The following is a 25,131-nucleotide window of genomic DNA, read 5'->3' as shown; positions in this document are numbered from 1 at the left end:
CTGGTGGAAGTCTCAGAGGCTATTAGGGAGTGCCTTGACGGAGGCGGCAGAGCGGTCCTGGTTTTGCTGGACCTATCTGCCGCCTTTGATACGGTACCCCATGCTCTGCTGCTGAATCGGCTGGCAGAGGTGGGACTGTCAGGCGCGGTTCTGGCCTGGCTGTCCTCATTTCTGTCGGAGCGGACGCAGCAAGTATGGATACCTCCTTACGCCTCGTCTCCCAAGAAGCTCAGCACAGGGGTCCCTCAGGGGTCGACGTTGAGCCCTCTGTTGTTCAACGTTTATATGACCCCGTTGATCCATCTGGCTGAGCAGTGGGGAGCCAAAATAATGGCGTATGCCGACGACACACAGCTGTTGTTTACCTGGCCTAAGAATTGCTTAGATGCCAGTGTCGTCTGCTCCTGTCTATCCAATGTCTTTCGGTGGCTCCTTTCAGCCCAACTCAAATGTAACGAGGACAAGACAGAGCTGCTGTTTTATGGCAACTTCCCGGCCAATTTTAAGGATCTTATTTGGCCGTCTGATTTTGCCTGTCCCAGCTCTTTCGGAGGCCTGGCCAAAAACTTGGGGGTCTGGTTTGGACAGGATCTTAGGTTTGAAGTGCATCTAAAAAAAATTACGGCGACCTGTTTCTTGACCCTTAAGTCACTAAAAAGGTTCCTCCCACTGCTTCATAGGGAAGCAAAAGAGACGGTTCTGCGTGCTCTGATCTTATCAAGGCTAGATTACGCCAACGCCCTCTTTAGTGGTCTCCCTAAATATCTTATCAATCGAATGCAGATCATTCAGAATGCTGCGGTTCGACTTTTATTTCACCTCCCGAGAAGAACTAGCGCATCTGCCCATCTTCGAAAGCTCCACTGGCTTCCAGTGGCCCATCGTATTGTGTTTAAATCACTGGTCCTGGCCTTTCGTGCCTTGCACCAACAAGGACCACAATATTTGCACAAGAGGTTCAATTTCTATATTCCTCGCCGTGCACTCCGATCAGCTAATCTCCTTCTGATGTCTACGCCTAAAGTCAGATATGCGAGATTGGGTGGTCAGTCTATTTCTGTCCAAGCAGCTCGGTCGTGGAATGCCCTGCCGCTCTCTTTGCGAGCTTCAGCCACACTGACAGAATTTAAGAAGGGGTTAAAAACCCACCTTTTTAATCTCAGTATCTAGTTGCTTTTTTCTTTCTCCTTCTGGTTTGGCCCTGTTTAAGCTCACATATCGCGCCAGGATACTCTGTAGTAGCAGAGCGCGTAATAAAATATTTTATACATACATACATACATACATAATGCTTAACTTCAGTTTGGCAATAGCTAGAAAAATATTTCAATGACGCATTTAAAGGGTTATTTAAAATCCATCTTAAATTGTGGCTCGGGCACTCATCCTCACCCACTTGGATTACACGAATGCGCTTTTTCTTGGTATCCCTGGATATCTGGTGAATAAACTGCAACTGATCCAGAACGCGGTGGCTAGGCTCTTATTTAACATCTCTAAGAGATATTATATATAAAATTTCAACTGTGCGACCTGCACTGGCTGCCCATGGCCCAGCGGGTGCAATTCAAGGCCCTTACTTTAGCTCACAGAGCTTTGCACGATGTAGGACACCCCTACATTAAGAAACAGGTGTGTTTTTACACCCCACGCCGTTCCTTACGATCTGCCTCTCACCATCTGATGGCCACCCCCCGTTTTCGTCGCTCTAGGATGGGGGGTCAGTCCCTTTCTGTCAAAGTAGCCATTTTGTGGAACAGTCTTCCTGTCTCGCTGCGCCACATACAGGACCTCCGCTGTTTTAAGAAACTTCTTAAAACTCATCTTTTCAAACAGGCTTTCTAGTCCTCTCCATCTGCATGTCTGTAGCCCATTTCGCGCCAGGATACTCTTGAGTAATTGTGCGCTCTACAAATCCCCATATAACATAACATAACATAAAATAAATTGTCAATTTGGATTTAAGATTACTATTTTGAAATAGACACTTTTAGAAAGTTGTCATTTTTGTTCCTGGGCCATTGTACTTTTCTGCTAGTGTTGAAATTCGTACAGCTCCCAGACAGTGACCAAAGGGCTTGGGTATGGGGAGAAGTTTTCTTCCGGACAGGATGGCCATCTGGGCAGTGCCCAGGAACTTAAATAACTTCAAAGGATGGCTGCCCTATAACAGACAGATGTATCTCACTCCTGTGCCTGTCCCGTCTAATGTCCAGCTAGCCATTCAGGCACCAATAGTAGTGGGAGAGGAGCTGCCCCCAGAAATGGTTTTGAGTGACTACCAAGGAGGGTTTACACATTATCATAGCCACACCTCTGGGTGGGCAAAGGGAGCTCTGAACATCGGTATAAACATTCTGCCATCTTCGTTTTAGGTAAGGAAGAGCATTGTGGAAAACATACAGGAAGTGCTGCAAAGTGGGTGAGGTAACCCACGAGGAACTTTTACTCCATTGGTTAGGAAGTGGGTACGAGTTTACCCCACCTCTGGCTGGCCCTGGTCATAAATGTGGCACCCCACACTACCCTCCTCAGAACACTGCTGGACCTTTAGAAGACAGAAGAAGGACTGAACCTGCTGTTGATAACTGTGAGGAGAACCCTGAGCCTGAATCTGCTACCACTTGTAGCCAGGATAAAGAAGTGGGTTCAAAGCGAAAGTGGATTGAACTCCTGTAAAGCTACAGAGACAAAAGTGGCAAGAAGCCTTCATCAACGACTGCGCTGGAACCCTGCCCTTCAGCAACCTGCTGTCGTCGAACCCTGACTCAGATCCAGCTTGCAACTTGCTCGGACGAGGGCTCGTTGACAGACATCTTTTCTCCAGAACAATTTCCAAGTTCAAAGGTAACTTTTTGACCGAGACCTACCAGGGCCTATAGTATTTAACCCACTCGTCATAGCGGTTTGCCTCAAACCTTATCCTTGTCCCTGTCAAGCGCAACCAGTTAACTTCAGCTGGTGCTTTGTGCTTTTTGGCACTAAAATGTAATCTAAAGTTAAATAATTCGTATCTACAAGTTTCAGTAATTGGATTTTTATTGTTTTGGTGTTATTTTGTTCATTAAAATTTTCTTTGTTTTTATAAATTGGTGTGGAACTATTATTGTGTTGTGCTTTTGATTTTTTGCATGTTTTCTTTTTTCTGAATGCTTTACACGATTTCTTAAATTAAGCCTGTCTGCTCTGTGCAAGGCGTTAAGATCAAGATTAAATTACTGAAATATTTGCAAGGATCATAATGTTATTCTCCGGTTGAGTGCCATCCACCATAACTAATAATCCACTTTATTACAACTACAAAGTCCATGGACTTCCTTCCAGAGAACATTTTCCTGGGACAACTTTAAAAGTTTTGTGGAGGTTTGCAAGGTGAGAGAATGTTCCTGCCAGTCTCAAAATATGCTTTTTGAATTAATATTCTCATAAGGGATTCATGATAAGCAAAGGTACTACCTTGGCAGTACTAGGGGCTCGAGAATGACTGCAGGGTATGATTGAAGGCTACATCATGAAACAACTGCTCACTGGGCATGACCAAAGTCAATGCCCAGTGGGCACTAGGAATACTGGTGCCAAGTCATCACTAGGCCCAGAGCCACACATTGCATCCACTACCAGCTGGGCACTAATAAAGGCAGTGCCTAGTGGCCATTGAGTAAGTTCAGGGAATACACAACGTTCACAGCCTGTGCCCAGTACTGTTTTAATGTGTATTATGTGTGCTTTTCACCATTTGATTCCTGAACATATATGTTCTTGGATGTAGTATTTAAGTGTAAAACTCAGAGGCCCGGCTACTCATTCACACCTTAATTGCAACTATATTCATTGAGTTGTTTAATACGCCAACTTAATTCTACAGCACCTTCTTCACACTAGGAATTAACTACACATCAATGTCTATCCAGCAAGTCAAGGATGCTTTCCATTGACCAGACTGAGTATTTATTCAGTGTTCTGGTTCGTGGGAAATATAAGTATTCTCACCTTCAATAGTCCCTGGTCATCAAAGCAAATGTACAGACTGGAAAAAATATCCCAATACCAAAATCAAATATTGATCTCTATACTGAATAAACAAATAACTAGGGGTTGGTGTGGATCGGTGTAACTTACAGGATTTGCTGTAACACAATGACGTAAATTTAAATCAAACTCACGCAAGATTACACTGCCTTATGCAGGGAGCATAACCCAGCCTTTAGCTCTATTTTCTTAATATTAATGCATAATGAACACTTGCATCAAAAATGTATCAGATGATGCATTTTATGGTAAGAAAATAGTGCTAAATGCAACAGAACAAGAACAGCAGCAGCCAACACCTGCTCATGCTCACCAAATTGGTTGTTCCTGTACTCCTGCAGTAGGATATTGTGCCAGATTACTCATAATTACTAAAGCTGATATGATTGTGTAATTTATGGAAATTTCATGTCAAAAGAGTAAAACAATATTACTGAAATTACCCCGGCATAATTAATATTTCACCAAGGCCTACAAGTAACGGTTTGACATTTGAAACAATGATGCCAAAATTAAGCAAGTATTCATTCAGGCATCATCCTTTTAGACAGTAAAACACCAAGCTTTATTGTTTTCTTGTCTCTGTTTCTAACAATTCTAAGTGTGCAATTAATTTTGATTATGAATGGTAAATCATGTGTGCCACTGCACCCAGTTATGAATGGTGTGTACAATGTGAATCAGCAGTGAATAAGGTAAATGCCTTGCCCAATTTATATTTGGAGACCTCTTAATGGCACAGAGAAACAATTCCTGGCACAAAACGTCCTAGCTCTGGAGTAAGGTTACTTTCTGCCATTAGGTTACTTTCTGCCATGATATGTACCCATAGGCTGACACGATGACAATAACGTCAGGATACTCCATCAAGGAAGGCAGAGTTTCTCATGGCCAACTTATCTGAATAATCCCTAAACTCTTCTTCTGGGCCTATGATTATTCATTTTCTAGATGTGCTGAGATGAAAAGAAGCATTTCTTGAGTGACAGACATGCAAAAAGACTCATGGAAATGAGACAGCCAACGAGAGGTAAAATAGGACCACAAAACAAATGTTACTACTCTACACAATTGTTCTCACACCTGGTCCTTAGATTGTTTACCTCATCTGGCAGTGAGTAAATTGTGATATTTTTTGAAAACTCTGCGTTGCCAAAGAAAATAGTCCCTTCCACAGGCGAGATATCGTTGGTAAAAGTAGGTTCAACGATCCAGGATACCGAAACATCTCCAAAATGCCCTTGGTTTCTTACAACAGCATAGTGAGCTGAAAAAGAAAAGAATATTCATCATTTACTGCAAAAAAAAATAGGTATACCAATCCGAATGCGTAGCTTTGAGGAAATGAAACTAACAGGTACTTCTATAGAAGGTAAACATAATGTGGCCAACAAAGATACAAATGTCATTCAGAATTATGCATCAGGACAGCTCTCAAATGTCTGTCACATATTTAAAAGACAGAACTCAAAGCACGATTCCATTGTATCATATGTTTGCATGGGTTCATAAAACTATACGCGCCTGCTTTTCACAGAGATATGGTATCTTTATTAACTCAACAAACAATCAAAGTTTTAGTCAGTCTCGGTGGGACTCAAGTACATTTTACTTCTGGGACTCGGCAGTCTCGCTGGTTCTGCGTATTTTTATCTCAATATTTTAAGAGATCCACTTTTCATAGGGCAAGGAGGATCAGCGAGGTTGTGTATGGCCAGTGGCACATAGGCAGTGGTCATCGCAGTGCATTCTAGGAAAACAGCATGGTTTAAACCCATCCTATAAACCCTTCTGAAGAGGAAACACTATCCAACCTTGCTAGTTTGAAGTTAAAATCGTGAAAGTTTGCACTGACTCTTGTTGGCTTTAGGCTGATGTCCAATGGAACATATAATCTGAATCAATGACACTGAAGAAGATTAATAATGACATTTTCAAGCATCCAGAAACAAGCAGAGAAGTAAAGTGTAGTAGTTTTGGCTCCACATCGCATAGTGACACATATTGTAGAAGGAGTGTAGATAATGTTCTATAGAATGCTTGGGTTTGGAATGGATTTGAGATGGGAGAATGGTCTCTGTGTGGTCACCAGGACTGGGTGGTTTCTGCCTTTACAGCTTTCAATAAACCGTATGTGCTACTGTTAGACGTGGCACCATTGGCGTGGGTCTCCTTTCCATTTTTGCTGTTCCCTTATTTATTTTTGCTGGTGTTAGATGCTTTGGGCACTGTGCCACTGCTGTCCAGTGACACAGAGCAAGTGTTCTCTGTTGTAAATTGATGTATGGATTAGTGATTCCATGTTTGGCTATTTTGGTTTACTTGTCAGACCCTAGTCTAGTGCACTTAGTGTGCCCAGGGCGTGTAAATCCAAATGCTGCTGGTGGGCCTGCAGCACTGGTTGTGCCACCCACAGAAGCAGCCTTGTAAAATATGTCTAAGGTCTGCCATTGCAGAGCCTGCGTGCAGTCTGGTAGTGTCATGCTGACTGGGCAAGTGCACCCACTTCCCAGTCACCAAACCTTCCCTTTTCTTCATATCAGTCACCCCTATGGTAGGCCCAAGGGCAGGGTGCATTGTAAGTATAAGGTAGGACAAGCCCTGGTGTGTGTGGCATGTCCTAATAGTGAATTACAGCCATTTTCGTTTTACACTATTGCAAGGTTACCTGTTCTCCTTGGCCAGAATCGGCTGTTAGAATTATTGCATTTTATAATCCTAACTGTCTCAGAGAACATGGTAGAAATTCGAGTTTAGTATACCTGAACTCAGAATAATAAAATACATATTTTAGTAAAGTTTATTTTAATATTCTGTGTTTGCAAATACCACTTTTAGAAAGTAGGTATTTTGCTTGTCTAACCATTAAAACCCGCCTCAGCCAAGTTGTGTATTCCTATGTCTGGTTTTGAGAGTGATGGGGCAGGGGAATTCCAGGAGACAGGCTAAGTCACCCAGTGCTGAATAGAGAGCTCTGCATCTAGATGGGAGGGAGGAGTTGCACCTGAACCTTGAATAGGGCTGTGCCTGCCTTCCACAATGCTGGCTCCACCCCCTGGAGAGCGGCTGATGTCTTTGCCCTGCACACTGAAAGACGAGAAAGAGTCCTGTAAACAAAGTGCTCTAGGACTGTACTTGCCTTCCACAATGCTGGCTCCACCTCATGTGGGGCGTCTGATGTTTATGCCCTGCACTGTGAAAGGAAAGGAGAAGTCTGGTAAACAGAGTGCTTTAGAACTCGTTTGGACTGGGCAAAGGCCCCTCTCCCCTCGGAGAACAAAGGATTTTGGGGTATAAATATTGGGACCCTGATCCCATGAAATTAGATCACTTTGGACTACAAGAAGAAACCTTTACTGAGGAGAGGAACCTGAAGAAACTGAGGAGAGACTATTCCCAAGCTGAAGCTCTGCCTGGGGGATTGGCCTGAAGTGGTTGCCTTACTGCCAAAGGAAGGAGAAAGGAACTTTGTGTACTTTGCTTTCAACTTGCAAAGGATTTCCAAGGGTTTGGAAAAGAGCTTGCCTCCTGCTGAAGTCTCACGGACAACAGACTCCCCCCCCCCCAGCTCCCCAGAGTTCTTTTGGAAGTGCCTGCTGCTGTTTTAGGCCTTCTGAGGAACTGCGTGTCGCAGTCGCTGTGCCTGCCCTCGCAACTGCGAAGGAGGGAGTCGCCGTTGGAACTGTCGCACTGCACCGCATCGGAGAGAAGCATGCCACAACGAAGAAGAAGCGTGTCGCCGTTGCTGCTGCCGTCACAACTCCGAAGAAGGAGGGTGTCGCCGCTGGAGCTGTCGCACTGCACCCCATCAGGAGAAGAATCTCCCAACGAGTTTGGAGCGTGTCGCCGACTCGCCATCGCTGTGTCTGCCGTCGCAACTCCGAAGGAGGGTGTCGCCACTGGAACTGTCGCATTGCACTGCATCAACCAAGAGCACTGTGGTTTTGTGAAAACGGGCCTTGTCACGTAAGGTCATGGTTTCGTCATGATTTTGGTGATGTCGAACCGTATTTAGTGAGTTTGGCTAATATGGAGTGAATTTGTCACGTTAACTAGCGAGTTTATTACGTGTTTGGAGATTTCGTCTCGAACATGGGTTCCATTTTGTTTTTGAGTCTCCATTTTGTGTTGCCATCACCCAGGCCGACGAATGTGGTCGAACGAAGCAGCCTGGCCTTCATGTGTTGGTATACATTAACAGGGTCTTTCTTGACTTCGAGGTGAATTGTAAGGATCTGATTCCTTCACCTGAAACTGACGCTGCCGAGTCAATTTCCCTGGTTTGATCGCTGTCTGAGATTGCCAATCACTGTTCAGGACATCGTTAACTTTTAGTCTCCTTACACATGCCTTATCTTGCTTGCTATCAGTCATTGTTTCCTTTTCTATGCTCTTTACTACATGCATTGTGCCATTCAATTATGGGTTTGTCCGGCTTGTGGATATTAGATTTGGGACATTCCCAATGATTAACTTTGGGTTGGGATGTTGCAAACTGAGCTTTTCGTCATGTGATACTTTGTTTGAGAATGTACCCCATTGGTTAGATTTTTGCGCAGTGGGAGTATGTTCGAAATGTGAATATTGTGTAGAAAAGGAGATGTCTTGCTCTACAAATTCGAGCAGTCTCCTGAAATATACCATGCTGTATTTTTAGGATCACTGTTACTGGCTGCAGCTAATAAACTTGGTCTCTGACGCCACCCAGAAGTATTCCGTGTCTCTGTATACCAAGACAGGTGAATCCGAAGACTTTGGGCGTGCCCCTGGCGCCGCTGGGTTCTAAAAGCCCGGTTCTCCAACTGGCGCCCAACGTGGGGCGATTTCAGCGGTACCGATCCAAGCCTGAAGATTGTGAGGAGCTTCGTGAGGAAATTCTGGAAGATGGCCCCCACTTCATCGACCCCGGCATGTCGAATGTGGACTGAAGGTTTTTGCTGCAAGGCTTCCCCATTCCAATGGCTACGAAGGACTGCTGCCCTGACTATCGCTCTGTCTTGGACCCTTTTGTGATGATTTATGGAGCGAGACGATAGACGGTCTTCTGGTGGCATGACAAGACATTTTGGTTAAGTATAAGTGGGTCGCTCCCATGACTTGGTTTTGTTTCTTGGGTTCTTTGATTTGGTTTTTTCAAATACCAAAGCCGAGGGGCTCGTACATTTGCGAGTATATCGTGTTAGATAACCCCTTGAAGTTTGAAGCTAGATTAGTGAGCGAAGATGCCTGGTCTTAGCAAACTTAGAAAATGGTTTTCTTGTAGTTGTAACAGGGATTCCCGATTGGAGGACTCGTGTCCGATACCTCCGGTTGGAACTTCGACTTATGAGCTCTATTCAAAGCATGGAGTGGGTCCCATTACGTATAATGAAGCATGGGTCCGCTTTACACAAAAAGATGGTTTTTTAAGATGGCCACAACATAGTAGTTTTGACTGAGATGTTTTAGATAATTTGGAAGTTGCGCTATTTAGGAAGAAAGCCCGGCCGGCGATGTTTGACTCTTTCCGCCTCTGGCGTAAGGAAGCCAAACAGCGAGAAATTAAGCAAGCTAAAAGAGATAGGAAAGAGAAGAATATATTGATAATGCAAGCTGCTAGGCAGTTTAAGAAAGACGAAGAAGATCGTGCGATTGAGGTGTCAGATAGACAACATTGTATGGCCATTGATAAATGTTATCCGGCCTTGCCACCGCTTCTTCCGAATGTGACTAAGGACCCTGAAAAGGATCCTTTGATGTCGCATTTGTTGAGATTACCACCCCGTTATGTGCAGAGTGCTACGGCACCTCCACAACCTCCAGTTGTTCAGCACCCTGCTGTTGTTTAGCCACCCGTTCTTCCACAGTTGGTTCTCCCACCTTTGGCGCAGCCTTCTCTAGGGCCGCCAGCTTTGCCTCAGACTCCCCTGCCTTCTTCTCCTTTGCCTTCGACTTCTTTTTCTACTGACCCTATGTCTTTGTTGCCTCAAAACACTTTGTCTCCTGTCCTCATGTCGACTTCTTCTCCTTCTGCTCGACAACGAATGACTGAGACTGTTACTAGCCTTTTGTCTCCTCTTTTTGGGTCACTGACCCCAGTTTCTGTAAGGAAACAAACGCGTAGTCAGCTCCCGAGTTCCGAGGAGCGGACAGTGTTAGATCTCCTTGCTCGTAGATGGGTTTTGAATACCTCCAGGTATGTTTTGCGAACGGTTATCGATATTTTCTTACAGTGGGAAGCACCAAAACAAAGGTATGTTTTCGATGTTATGTGTACTTTCCTTCATGAGGAATGGGATGATACTGAATTGGGTCCGATTCCATCGGAGTTACTTAATGTTCGTTCTGAATTTGCCAAAGGGACGATAGTGGGTCCCCATGTTGAGGAAGCGGTAGAGACGCTCCTTTCGTTTAGGTGTAGACTTCCTTCTCAGTGGTTGTTTGAACCTGATCCTTTTGTTAGGAGAAAAGTGAAGCAGTATCCAATGAGAGAGGTTCCCCCTGCATGGAGAGAGGAAGTTGTGGCTAATCTTAATCAGGGCATTCAGGGAGTACCGGCTCATTTTCAGCGAGTTTGGGTACATGTTCCTTGGAAGAGAGCTGAAGTCCTGGCTCTTAAGCAGACTTTGCCTGACACCCGTAAAAATCATGCAGGTTATTATAAGGAGTTGTCCCAGACAGTTGATGCATGTGTGATGAATTTGGCTGACATAGATATGTTGTTGGGGAATGTAGTCCCTCAACCTTTGTGGGCGAAGATCCGAAACGAGGCTCGTGCAGTAGAATTGGGAGATACGTGGGCTAATATTACTGCTGCAGATGGTCGGCAAGTAGGAGGGGCTAAACCTGAGCCTTTAGTTGCAGAACTACCTGGTAGGATCATTACTTTAATGAAGACTTTGATGCCTCCTATGAGAGTGAATTAGGGTAAGTTAGCAGCATGTAAGCAGAAGAAAGATGAGTGTGTGTCTGATTTCTTCACTAGGTTTGAGGAAACATTCATTGATCATAGTGGTCAGGATATAAGTACAGAAGGTGGTCAAAGGTTGTTTGTAGATAAGTTTGTCTTTAATTTGCTTCCTGAGCTTTCTAATAAGTTAAAGGACTCTGAGAGTTCATGGGCAGTTTCATCAGCGTCCCAGATATTGGCTACTGCACAATATTATGAGAATAGAGATAAAGATGAGAAAGATAAAGCAGAGAAGAAGACTAAAGAATTAAAGACGAAGGTTCTTTTACAGCAGGCGTATCCGCCTCGCCCTAATCAGCGTCAGTTCCAGCAACCTTCCCAGTTTCAACAACCTCCACAGTTTCAGAGATTGTTGCAGAAGCCCAAGTCTTTTCCTCAACGACTTCCACTAGGCCTTAATCAGTGTGCTTATTGTAGAGAGGAAGGTCACTTCAAGCATAGTTGTCCGATTCTGCTACAACGTGCGAATGGTATGTCTGGTGTGAGAGGTCGCGGTGTCCAGCAAGTGCCTTGGGGTAGGGGACGTGGTGTGTTCCTCCAGAATGGACGGTCCTTTCCCCCTCAGAATTCAATGAATTTTTTGATCAACAGAATGTTTTGTCTGGTCAGTCTGCTCAATATTATGGTGATGATTATTATGTCGAAAGTGAGAATGCTGATTTTCATGATAACTAGGACAGCCAAAGACAAAGAGAGGGAGTAGTGTCAGTTCCAGTAGACCAGAGTGGACCTTATGTTGAAGTGGTTTCATCAGGTGTGTCAGAACCTTTTCTTTTGGATACTGGTGCGTCAAAGAGTTCTATCATGCTCTCTAAACTCCCTGGCACACCTTTGTCTGGCTTGACAAATGTTTCGGTAGGTTTTTCTGGCGCCCCAGTTCGTAACCCGGTTTCTTGTCCTTTGTCTCTTTCTGTTGGGCCTTGTGAGTTGGAAGCACCTCTTATTCTAACGACAGGTTGTGGTGAGAATCTGTTGGGTTTGGACTTGTTGAAGAGATTGCATGCGACTTTGTATTGTTCTTTTTTGGGAGTACATCTTACGTTGGGTGAGAAAGTGATTTCTCCGATGTATTTGTCTAAAGATCGTCTTCCACTGGAATTGCGTTCTCTCCCTGATACGCTTTGGGCTACGGGCCCAAATGATGTGGGTCTGTTGCAGATTCCACCATATGTTGTTACCCTCAAGGCGAATGCTAAGTTACCTCGCATTCCTCAATATCGAATATCGAGTGATGGTGAGAGAGCTCTTTTAGCGATTATCTATGATTTGGTTGAGAAAGTTGTGATTGAAGAAACGAGAGGTAATGTGTGTAACAGTCCTGTTTTGCCTGTTCTTAAACGTACTGACTCTTCTCAGCCACCTGTGTATCGGTTTGGGATCGACCTTCGTGAGGTTAACAAGATAGTGGTGTCACAGTTTCCTGTTGTTCCGGATATTACTGCTTTATTGACTATGATGCCTGCTTCAGCTGCTTGGTTTTCTGTTATCGATCTGAAGAATGCTTTCTTTAGTATTCCGATTGCTGAAGAGAATAGAGATATTTTTGGCTTCTCTTTAGGAGGCCGAAGTTTCCGGTTCAAACGCGCTCCTCAAGGTTATTGTGAAAGTCCTTCCATCTATAGTCAAGCATTGAAAACTCAGCTTGATTCTTTTGTTTTACCTTCTGGTGCGACTCTTATCCAGTACGTGGATGACTTGTTGGTTGCTGCTGATGATGAAGAAATCTGTAAAGAAGTTACTCTTTCTTTGTTGAGACATTTGTCTGACCTCCATCATAGAGTGTCACTTTCGAAGTTGCAATATTGCCGCCAAAGAAGTGACCTACTTAGGTCATCTCTTGTCGAAGAAGGGACGACGATTGACCCCAGAACGTATACAAGCATTGCGCAAATGACTGTACCATCCACACAGAGAGAAGTGCGTGCTTTCTTGGGTATCACTTCGTATTGTAGACAGTGGATTCCGAATTTTTCTTTGTTGGCAAAACCTCTGTTGGCACTTACTCTTAAGGATACACTGAATCCTCTTTCTTGGTCTGACGAATATCAGAGAAGTTTTTCTGAATTGCGTGATGCGTTGTGTTCTGCTCCGGTGTTGGGTACCCCCGACTACAGTAAGCCTTTTACGCTTACGCACGAGAGAGAGGGTTGTGTGTTGTCAGTGTTGACACAACAGTTTAGAGACAAGCAACGCCCATGTGCGTATTTCTCAGCTACCTTAGATCCGGTAGCTTAAGCGTTACTGAGTTGTCTGAGAGCTACAGCGGCAGCGGCTGCTTCTATTCGACAGACTGCTGGTCTGGTATTGAATAATACATTGATTGTGATGGTCCCACATGCAGTGGATACACTATTTATTAAAACGAAGACTGAGCACCTGACTAGTGCACGTTTGTCAGGTTATGAGTTGACGCTTTTGGCTAGTCATGTGCATATAAAGCGGTGCAATGGTTGAATCCAGCTACGTTGTTGCCGATTTCTGTAGAGACAGATGCTTGTTTTCTCTGGACAGAGGAGGAAACGAAGGGTAGAATTGATCTGAAAGATACTCCTCTTTCGAATTCTGATGGTACTTAATGGGTAGACGGTTCATGCTTTAAGCTCCCGAATGGTGATACGACTGCAGCGTATGCGGTTACGACTTCGCACACGATTGTTGAAACTGCACGTATTCCACAGAATTCAGCTCAAGCAGCAGAGTTGATTGTACTGACGAGAGCGTGTGTGTTGTCGAAAGGAAAGAGAGTGACTGTGTATACCGATAGCCAATATGCGTTTGGTGTTGCTCATAGTTTTGGACGTTTGTGGGGAGAGAAAGGATTTCTTTCTTCTCATGGTGCGTAGATTTAGCATGGACAGTTGGTGAGTGAACTTCTTGAGTCAATCACTTTGCCGATACAAGTTGCGATTGTGAAATGCAGTACACATAAGAAGGTTACGGATGATGTTGATCGTGGTTTACGGATGAAGTAACACGAGAAACGGCGAAAGATGTGACGAGTCAAATGTATGTTGCAGGCCCTGCTAGATGGGTTCCGGAAGGGACAATGTGTGAAGATACAATAGAGAGTGTGAAATCGATTCAGGCTGAAGCTTCGGAGAAAGAATTGAATGTGTGGAGAGAGACTACAGGAATGTTGGATTCGACTGGCTGTTGGATTGAGTTGTCAGAACACCAGCGATGGTTGTTGCCTGATGGGTATGTGCTTCCAGTGGTTACGATGGCACATGGTTTGGCTCACATCAGTTCGAAAGGAATATGTAAGTTGTTGGCTCCAGTAGGGCAGAATGCTGGAATTCCCAAATGTGCTGAGAATCTGGTGAAAAACTGTATGATTTGCTTGATGCATAATCCTGGTAAGGGAACCCCAACTACAGCAGGTCATTTTGCTCCTCCAACATATCCGTTTGAGGTTCTACAGTTGGACTTTTTCATATGGAGAGATGCAACAACCTGAAGTATGTCCTTGTGGTTGTTTGCGCCTTTTCAAGATGGATAGAGGCTTACCCCCTTAAGGATAATACTGCCTTATCTACAGCCAAAGTTGTGTTGAAGGAGTTTTTCCCTAGGTATGGATTGCCGAGAATGGTATGGAGTGACAACGGAAGTGAATTTGTGGGTCAGATTATGAAGAAAGTGTGTGCAGGTTTGGGAATAAGGCAGAAATGTCATGCTGCGAATCACCCCCAGTCAGCTGGTTTGGTTGAATGCTACAATGGAACTCTTAAGCTTAAGTTGGCTAAGATACAAGCGAGCTCTGGCATTGCATGGCCTAATGCCTTGCCATTGGCACTTTTGTCAACGAGGACAACAGTACATTCTCGTGTGGGACTTAGCCCATACGAAATTTGCGTTGGTCGCCCGGCGAATGTTCGGAGTGTGCCGAGGCCAACTAAGTACAGCGACATCGAGTGTCCTATGTTAGTTGATTATTTACATGATTTGACTGCTAAATTGCTTGTTCTTCACCACCAGGTGCACGATACCTTACCGTCAGCTTCTGTGGATGCAGGCCACTCGATTCAACCTGGGGACTGGGTGCTAATACGGAACTTCCAAAGGACGAAGAACCTCGAGTCGAGGTGGATTGGTCCTTTCCAGGTTCTGCTGGCGACTCGAACAGCTGTCAAAGTTGTCGGCAAGAAAAACTGGGTGCATGCCACCCATTGCAAGAAACTTCCTTTACCGTATGACCGATGGATTGCTGATGGTCCTGCTGATTCAGAAAGCGAGAGAGTTTTGGAGTTTGTCCCCTTTAATGATGCGCATTTGAAATGAACTCAGTCAGAACGTGCGGATTATGAAGTTTTACAAGAAGCTGTGCCGTCCTGTTTGAGACAATACACTACCAATCCCGAGACGCTTTTACAGGATCAGACGGTGTCTGGTAAAGAACGTTATAATCTGCGAACCAGATTGGACAAATAAAGATCACATATTTTTTTTCTAAATTATACTCTTTCAGACAGAAGACTTTTTTTTGTCTTTTCTTTTTCGAACCACCATCCGGGTTCAGCTGCAGGGTCACGGTATAAGTTCTTAAGGGGGGACCCGCGTATTGACAGAAGGTCTGTGATTCCGGGAATGTCTAGGACGCCTGGACGCACACTTAAGTGAAGATGGAAAATTGCCGTGAGCAGCACGTTAGAGGGTGGAGTCTTTTGTTGTTGAGAAAAGAGATTTTAAGATGAGATTATACACATTGGTTCGTAACAAATGTTTTAATATATTGTGTTCTTTTGTGTTTTTAAGTTTCACATTAGCTTGTGTGGGTTGGATTGTATATGCTACATCACTGATTTCTGCACCCACCACTCAACCTATGCTTTCTTCTACTACTATTTCTTTGCACCAATTCTATACGTTGTCTGAACATGAACAGATAAGGAGATCAGAATTTGTAAACAACTCATTGTACAGCTGTTGCATCAGCATCAGTTGGTAGTCAATCCTACAAATTGTTGGGTATGTGGTCTTATGCCTCATACGACAGATAGAGGTATGCCATATCTGGTTTTGCCTTTTTCTTCCAATGGGTCTGTATGGGCTTTTCAGACTATGCTCATCTATGCGAATGAGCTATATCCTTTGCGTTCCATGAGAGATAATCTGAGTAATAGTGCCTTGATAAAGGGAATAGTAGATATGATCCGAGATAATGATGCATACAATGCTATCCCTAAGGATGAGGCACAGGCTTATATTGGTTGGAATGTCACTGGATATAGCACTAGTTTGACAGAGTAGGAGAGACAGAAGAGGTCTCCCCCGATTTGGATCGTACCCCATCGAGGCCACTTTTGTTTACGTGGTACTGGTCGAAATCCGAGAGCTCAGCTAGGTGAGAGTGTATGTGCTCAAACCGACGTTTTTGCATCCCAGACTTCTCCTCCGTTTGTGTCAGCTAAAGGTACATATTTTGTATGTTATGACAGAGCCTGCACATGGTTGCCACCTGATTTCTCATGCACATGTTATGTGGCGTTTTTGCTTCCCCCTACATACACGGCTGCTATGGATTATCACAGAACAAGATATGTTAGAAGTGTCTTCGATCAGGAAGATACCGCAGTACAGGAAGTTGGAGATTTTTTCAAGGATTTCCTACCCTTTTGGGGTCCTATGGCCAATAGCAGGAATATACGACAGCTTACGAGAGTGGTTGAGGCCACCATAAATGAGACTGCAGGTGCTCTCAGTAATATTACAGCGGAAGTTCAAGCTGATCGTGTTATGACATTGCAGAATCGTGTTGCGTTAGATGTCATACTTGCAGATAGAGGAGGGGCATGCAAATTGATACAATCTAGTTGCTGTGTTTACACACCAGGTAATGCCCCGACAGTATACCAAGCCATTTCCAGATTGCATAAGGTTTCTGAGTCTATTCATGTAGACGAAATAAACTGATCGTTGATTGGATGGTTTTGGGAACTGCTGTCCAAATGGGGATGGAAAGTTCAGATTTTTCTTGGTATGGTTTTAGCTATTCTCTTCTCTTGTTGTCTTTGCATCCAGTGTGCTCCCGCCGTTTGTGGTCTTTGTGCTACTACGTGTGTGCGGAGACCTGTCTCGAGAGAAGTAGAAAGTAATAGGAGGATGCTCCAACAACACCTTGATGGTCTGATGAAGATTGATATAGACCTAGATTCAGATTAACGTGAGTTTAGGTTATTGCCTACGTAATGGCAAAAGGAGGATCTGTGGTTCTGTGAAAACGGGCCTTGTCTCGTAAGGTCATATTTTCATCACGATTTTGGTGATGTCGAACCGTATTTAGTGAGTTTGGCTAATATGGAGTGAATTTGTCACGTTAACTAGCGAGTTTATTACGTGTTTTGAGATTTCGTCTCGAACATGGGTTCCATTTTGTTTTCGAGTCTCCATTTTGTGTTGCCATCACGCAGGCTGACGAATGTGGTCGAACAAATGAAGCGGCCTGACTTCGAGGTGAATTGTAAGGATCTGATTCCTTCACCTGAAACTGACGCTGCCGAGTCAATTTCCCTGGTTTGATCGTTGTCTGAGATTGCCAATCACTGTTCAGGACATTGTTAACTTTTAGTCTCCTTACACATGCCTTATCTTGCTCGCTATCAGTCATTGTTTCCTTTTCTATGCTCTTTAGTACATGCATTGTGCCATTCAATTATGGGTTTGTCCGGCTTGTGGAGATTGGATTTAGGACATTCCCAATGATTAACTTTGGGTTGGGATGTTGTAAACTGAGCTTTTCGTCATGTGATACTTTGTTGAGAATGTACCCCATTGGTTAGATTTTTGCGCAGTGGGAGTATGTTCGAAATGAGAATATTGTGTATAAAAAGAGATGTCTTGTTCTACAAATTCGAGCAGTCTCCTGAAATATACCATGTTGCATTTTTAGGATCACTGTTACTGGCTGCAGCTAATAAACTTGGTCTCTGATGCCACCCAGAAGTATTCTGTGTCTTTGTATACCAAGACAGGTGAATCCTAAGACTTTGGGCGTGCCCCTGGCACCGCTGGGTTCTAAAAGCCCGGTTCTTCAGCACCTCGCATCCCCGAGAAGTGCGCTGCCGTCGGAGCTGTTGTTGTCGCATCTTGAATGTCGCTGCTGTAGTTGTTGCATCGAGCGGAAGCTTCACGCATCGTGGAAGAAGAGCGTCGCCGCTGGAGCTGTTGCCGTTGCATCGTAAGGGTGTCGCTGCCGCAGTCCACGCATCAAACCGAGGACTTCTCGCATCCTCGAGAAGCGTGCCGCATCTGAAAGATCTTCACGTCTTTATTTCTTTGTATCTGAACTTTGCCGCATTTTTCATCGCTGCAACATTGCTTGTTGTGGAAGCGCAATGCAACTTAAGGTATATTGACGCAGAGTGTCGCATCTAAGAACTGAACTAAGCTTAAATCTACCATCTTAAAGTAATCATAGTGTGTATTTTCGTTGTTTATGGTCTTGTGGTAACTCTATATAAAGTCTACTTATTTTTTATATAAAACCTTTGTGGTGTCCATTTGTAGTGTTGTCACTGGGTTACTGTATGTGGTCACAACTGCTTAACTTACGCCTCTGAAATAAACCTTGACTGCTCACGCCACGCAGCCTAGAGGGTGAGCAGGGGTTATTTTAGGCATGTAATCCCCATTGTGCTGACTAGAGGAGAGGGTCCCTAGTTGTCACAAGTACCTACCTGTGCCAACTAGAGACCCCCAAATCTAACAGCTACAAACTGGGCTCAGTTAGGGTATTACTACATTTTTCCGATGACAATGAGGAAAACCATCCTACAAGACAGAACTGACGCACGCTTGGTTGAGCAACTGCTCCATCACAGAAAAAACAGTTGAGGCTGCTGAGCACGCTGTGATGGCATAGGTGATTGGAGCATATGGAGGAACTGGGACGTGCATAGACTGCTCAACAGGAAGGCTCCAGTTCCGGATTTACAGACGGCAGTTTAGGTCTGGTGTCTGTGTGTGTGGGAGGTGCAGCGAAGGACAGCCGGCATCTGGGGGCAGAATTGGAGGACACCGTGCTCCTCGCGCACAGGTGCAGGACCCATTATAGTAGGCCAGGCATAAATGGTATTCAACGTGCAGGTGCAGTGGACATGCTTATGCGTCAGGTAAGTGCAATGCAGTAGTTTCAATTGGCACAGCCCGCATGTGCAGCGGACATATGTAAAGGTCAGGCATGTCCAAAGTGGCTGTTTTAATAGATGCAGCAACCGTCTTGCAATGCATCTAAAAAAAGAATCCTAATTTTCAATACTCTTTTCACATTTATATTTAAACTCAGTAGTCAATTTAAAAGTGGAAATCATTTCAGGCGTCATTGAAGCACCTGCATTATAAGCAACGGCAACAATGAGGCTGCCATTTTGAAAAAACACAAGCAAAAAGAACAATTGATGGACAGAATGCAGAACAATGTCATACATTCACCCCAGTACAGAGACCTAGGCCTAAATCCATCGTCTTTTGCTCCCCATGCCATTCCAGTTTGAAACCAGCCTTATGCAAATCAGTCTTGACCCTGCCCCCAATGGGAAAAGTCCAGCCCGAACTGCCAAGCCTGGTCCTCCCTGGACTGGAAACAAGCTTCCTAGGACCGGTTTCTGTGTTTCACCCCTCATCAGCCAGGATAGCTTGACTCCAGGGGCATGGAGAGCACGGGAACCATATCTGGGCATTCCGTCCATCAATTGTATGTATCTTGAAAAATCAGGAATTGTTGTGTGCAAACACTATTTATACCAGTGAAGCCATTCCAACATTCCTAGTACTCGATTAACCATTTAATCTTTGTTTTCACAAAGCAACGGGAGTTGAGGTTCCGTGACAATTAAAGTGGTGTTTTTGACTCGCTCGAATATGGACGAGTTTGGTATCTATGAACCGCAAATGACGAGTTTAGTGGGTGTACGCGTTTTAGCTACGCTAACCTGAACCGTTCACCTTGTTCGTGGGTTTCTCCATCTGAACCCACGGGTTCCATTTTAGATACAGCAGCCATTTTGTCTCTTGCCCTCAAGTAGCCAACGAACGGACACTGTCCGCTTCGTGACCCTGGATTCCCAAGCTCTTGCGGAAGACACGTGTTTCTTTGAGGGTGTCTTTATGACGAGGGGGATGACACTGCAAAAGCAGATGGCCCCGCTTGAGGCTCATCTTGCCGTGCCGGTCTATTGTTTCGGCCGTGCATTCATTAGGCATGTTTCCTTTGATCCTGCAATCGTGTTTCCGATATCACCCCCTTACACTCTTTTCAATCTGTTGACTATCTTTGTCTTCCCTTGCACCTGTTTCTGACTCCTTCCTTAACTCGTTTACAGCCGGAATGGAATGTACCAAATGGTGGGATAATGTACTTTTACAGTTGGGAACCGGCGATGCTACTGTAATTATGTTCCGGGACCCTGAATACATGAAAGCGACCCCTTTGAAGTTTACTGTGAGAACTGAGTTGTGACCTTTTGTTTGCCGTGTTGTTCTATGATAAAAATTTGTATAAAAGGAGCGATCCACAGTTGCAATTTGAAGCAGTCTCCTAGAACCTACACGTGTTGTACTTCTTGTGACTTCTGTGTTCCCTGCAGTAAATAAACCTCGATCTTTGACGCCGAAGGAAGTGTCCCGTGTCTCTGTCATTTGTACGCCGGAACAGGTAACCCACGAAGGTTTCAGGTGTTGTCCCCTGGCACCGCTGGGCCTTAGAAAAGCCCAGTCCTTCAGAGTGAATAAGACTTGGAGTTACATTGCCCAAGTTTTGAAGCACACAGTGATGTGCACACCTTTGCATTCACATCAAATGACCAGTGGTGCAGTACTTCAGGATATTACACTTGGTGATGTACACACCTCTTTGCAGGTTGTGAAACACACCTGACAACCAGCAGTTCATCACTTCCGAATATTGTACACAGTGATGTACAATACCCATTGAGTTCCTGCTTATTTATTTATTTATTTATTTATTTATTAATTAATCTTATAGAGCGCGACAGCTACCCGTAAGGGTTTCCCGGCGCTGATTGACAGTAAGCACATGATTGATCCTGAAAAAGAAGAATTATTGGGCAAACAGCCAGGTCTTTAAGGCTTTTCGAAAACGGAGATGGCACTGCTCCATTCGTAAGTCCATGGGAAGAGAGTTCCACAGTTTGGGTCCCAGTACAGTAAAGGAATGGCCTCCCATTCTGGAAAGTCTGAATCTAGGTACGCAGAACAAATGTTGGGAGGAAGAACGGAGTGAACGTGTGGGTAAATAAGGCTTGACGAGTGCTCGAAGGTAAATGGGAGCAACATCAATTTTAATCTTATGCATAAAGCATAGTGCCTTGAATTTTACACGATTTTCAATATTAAGCCAATGAAGTTGCTTAATGCGTTTCGTAATAGGATCATATTTCCGACATCCACACAGGAGTCGGGCAGCAGCATTCTGGACCAATTGGAGACGACGCAAGATCGCCTTGGTAACCCCCAGATAGAGCACATTACTGTAATCCAATCTAGAGGTCACCAAGGCCGTCACAACAGATCTCTGGGTGTCAGATGGCAGAATCCAGAAGATCTTTCTCAGCCATCTAAGAATAGTAAAACAGGTGGCTGAGACTTTATTGACTTGGTCTTTCATCGACAGATCCCTGTCAATGAGAACCCCGAGGTTCCTAGCACGTTCAGATGGAGTAGGTAAAACGCCCATGGTTGACGGCCAGTGTCTTGGACTCCAAAGGTCAGGCTTGTTGCCGAAGACAAGCACCTCCGTCTTTTCGCTGTTAAGTTTTAGAAAATTACGGCTCATCCAGCGAGAAATGTCACTAAGACCGGATTGCAGAGAGGAAGGTGAAGAAGGGTCAGCTTGAGATAAGGAAAAAACAATCTGAGAATCATCAGCATAAGTGAAAAGATTAAGACCAGAAAGCTGTGCAACATGAGCTAACGGAACGACATAAAGATTAAAGAGAAGAGGGCTAAGAATAGAACCCTGGGGAACACCGTGAGGGGAATTGTGGATGTTTGAAGTGGAAGTATTTGAGAAGATTTGAAAAGTCCTATCAGAAAGAAAGGACGAAAACCAAAGTAAGGCTTTGTCACAAATGCCAAAAGAGGCAAGGCTATCGAGAAGAATACTGTGGGAGACAGTATCAAAAGCTGCACTGAGATCAAGCAAAATCAGTGCAGCTGTTTGACCCTGATCCAATAATTGGCGAATGTTCTCAGTAACACCTAGTAGGGTGGTTTCCGTGGAAAAGCCTTGGCGAAAGCCAGATTGGGATGAGTGAAGAAGATTATTAGAAGTGACAAAACGAGAGAGATGTAGATGAATATGAATTTTGCTTTCCCAGCGCACAGCTCCACAGCTCACCCAGGCAGTGCTCTGCCTCTGACCGCCGCAGACCATGGTTCGAGGCCATATGTCTTGCCCTTGGACTTTCTTTTTCCACTCTTGTCAGCTTTCTCTACCCACTGTCCTCTGGATTTTCTTTTCCTCCAAAATTCCCTATTTTTCGTACTCATTTTTATTTTATCTAGTTCATTATTTATTCTTACTCAAGCTTCTTTCACCTACTTTTGCTCCACTTTTTCCCAGAGTCATGCCCCTTCTGCTACTCCTGATGCCCCTTCCACTTCAGCGTGTTCCCACTACTGTCTCCCAGCTGTCCCATCCTCCCCAACCCCTACTTAATGGCGGCTGCTGTGCGGCCGCGCCGCTGGCGCACCGGCCTCGACCACCTCCAGGAAACCTGGTCGTTCGAACCACCAACACTACAGCTCCTAGCTCTCTATGCACTCAACGTCAGCAAGAACAACAACTGCAAGCTCTTCTCACCTTTTGACTCCGATGGACCCTTCACCTGCCAACAATGGCGACACGCCTTCACCTTTGCCAAGACCCAGGGCCATTCTCTTCCCTCCAGCCACAACTTCACTGCACCCCAAACCCTGCAATGCATCTTCCTCAACATCCGCTCCCTCTGCAAACACGGTGCAGAAATTTGGGACCTCCTTGACAGCATCACCCCTGACGTCGCCTTCCTCACCGAAACCTGAATGAACCGGGACCTGACATTGCGTTTACCATCCCCAAAGGCTACAAGGTCACCCGGAAGGAACAACCCAGGGGAGGAATTGCCAATGCTCACAAATCCAACCTTTGTCTGAGCACCTACACGGACGTGCCCACAGACCTGATGGAACACCTCCATTTCCAGATACAGACAAACTCATCCACCAACCTCCGAGGTATCCTCATCTACAGACCCCTTGGAACCCGCACACTTTTCTCCGACTCCATCACCGGCATCATTACCCCGCAAACCATCACCTCCCCCAACTACACCTTACTGGAGGCCTCAACTTCCACCTCGACAACTGCCAAGACCCCAACTCCTCCTCCCTCCTCGACAACCTCCAAAACATTGGACTCAAATAGATCGTACTGGAACTTACGCATTCAGCAGGACTCACCCTCGACCCCATCTTCACAGCAGGAAACTCCATGACCTTCACCCACACCTCGGAAGTCTCATGGATGGACCACTGCTACATCCACTTCACCTTCAAAACTAACATATCCTGCAGATACCTAGTCCTGCTCCAGCGCAGGAATAGGAATATGATCTCCGACGACCACCTCCCTCAGCAGCTCTGCTACCACTGCCTCAGACAATGACCCTACCACCGCCACCCATACCCTACACAACTGGGTCACCAACTGCACCAACACCATCGCCCCTTCAAGAAAACATCCAACCCACATACCAAGAAAGCCAGCTGGTTCTCCACTGACCTCCAATAATCTAGAAAAACCTGCAGACACCTCGAAAAGCTTTGGAGGAACACCAAAACCCTAGCATACCTCGACAACTTCAGAGCAGCCATCATCGTCCACCACAAACTCATCAGATACTCGAGGAAGAAAGCTCTCCAGGACGGAATCTCCTTCCAAGCACACAACAAGGAACTTTTCGGGATCATCAAAGTGTTCGCCCAAACAACAGTGAGACAACCTACAATCCACCCTCCCAGGATCTCTGCGACAGACTCAGCGCCTCCCTCCATCACAAAATCAATACGATCAATGATAACTTCAACAAAAACAACCCTCATGAGAAACTCACATCCACCGCTCTCCACACTACAAAGCCGACACTGGACTGCTGGACGGCCTCAATGACACCCTAAAGTCAATGAAGGCAACCCACTCTGGGGCCCCCACGGACCCCTTCCCCCATCACATTACCACAGAGCCACAGACATCATCGCCCGAGCTTCAACGTATCATCAAACGCTCCTTCAAGAAAGCCTCCTTCCCCGATGTCTGGAAACACGCCGAGATCAACTCTCACCTGAAAAAATCCTTGGCGGACCCACCGACCTCAAGACCTTCAGACCTATCTCTCTACTACCATATCGGGTTAGAGTAAAGGAAAAAGCAGTCAACAGTCAACTCGCTGGCTTCATAGAAGGAAACAACATCCTTGAACCCTCCCAATCCGGATTCAGGAAGAACCACAGCACCAAATTCGCCCTCCTGGCCACGACAGATGACATCCACTTCCTCCTCAACAGGGGAACGACTGTGGTCCCCATCCTCCTGGACCTCTCCGCTGCCTTCGACACAGTCTCACACCACACCCTAGACCACAGACTCCACAATGCTGGAATCTGGAACTGGTTAGAGAAGTGTGGCTCACTGGTTAGAGCAGGCAGACCCTGAAGCAGAGGTCAGACCCGGGACCAGGGTTCGATTCCCGACGCGGCAGGGTGTTGAGCTCAAAATGTCCACGGACTCGATAATTCTCGCTTCGGTGCCTGACCTAATCATGGGTTCACACTCTGCAACTCTGGGCATTAAGCTTGCTTAATCTCCACAACGGCCCCCCGCGGCGGGATGCTTGGCTTTCACCTTGGGGATGCCCTGTAGGGGCTATCTCACAGGGAAAAACCAGGACGGGTTCCCAAGGCAAGCGCGGAGATACCCCCTCGGGGGTCGATTCTGGCGCTATATAAGAAATATAATAATAAGGCCCTCGACTGGATCCGCTCTTTCCACTCTGGCAGAACGCAGAGGCTCAGACTCCGTCCTTTCCTCTCGGAACCCACAACAACCACCTGCGGAGTACCCCAAGGATCCTCCATCAGCCCCACTCTGTTCAACGTCT

General features: G+C 45.4%; 1 protein-coding gene across 1 annotated transcript in view; it reads right to left on the bottom strand.

The window, feature by feature from the left end:
* The window catches only part of ADGRV1 (adhesion G protein-coupled receptor V1), a 1,865,288-nt gene that overhangs the window by 1,600,533 nt on the left and 239,624 nt on the right, over positions 1-25,131 (bottom strand). Inside the window, exon 15 of the mRNA XM_086963519.1 lies at positions 5,133-5,296. Coding sequence (XP_086819645.1) covers positions 5,133-5,296 — 164 coding nt within the window. The remainder of the gene's footprint in view (positions 1-5,132; positions 5,297-25,131) is intronic.

This window comes from Lissotriton vulgaris, chromosome 3_1, assembly GCF_964263255.1.
Source record: "Lissotriton vulgaris chromosome 3_1, aLisVul1.2, whole genome shotgun sequence".
NCBI classification, from domain to species: Eukaryota; Metazoa; Chordata; class Amphibia; order Caudata; family Salamandridae; genus Lissotriton; species Lissotriton vulgaris.
Note: the sequence above shows the minus strand (reverse complement) of the source record. Positions and strands in the feature narration are given on the sequence as shown.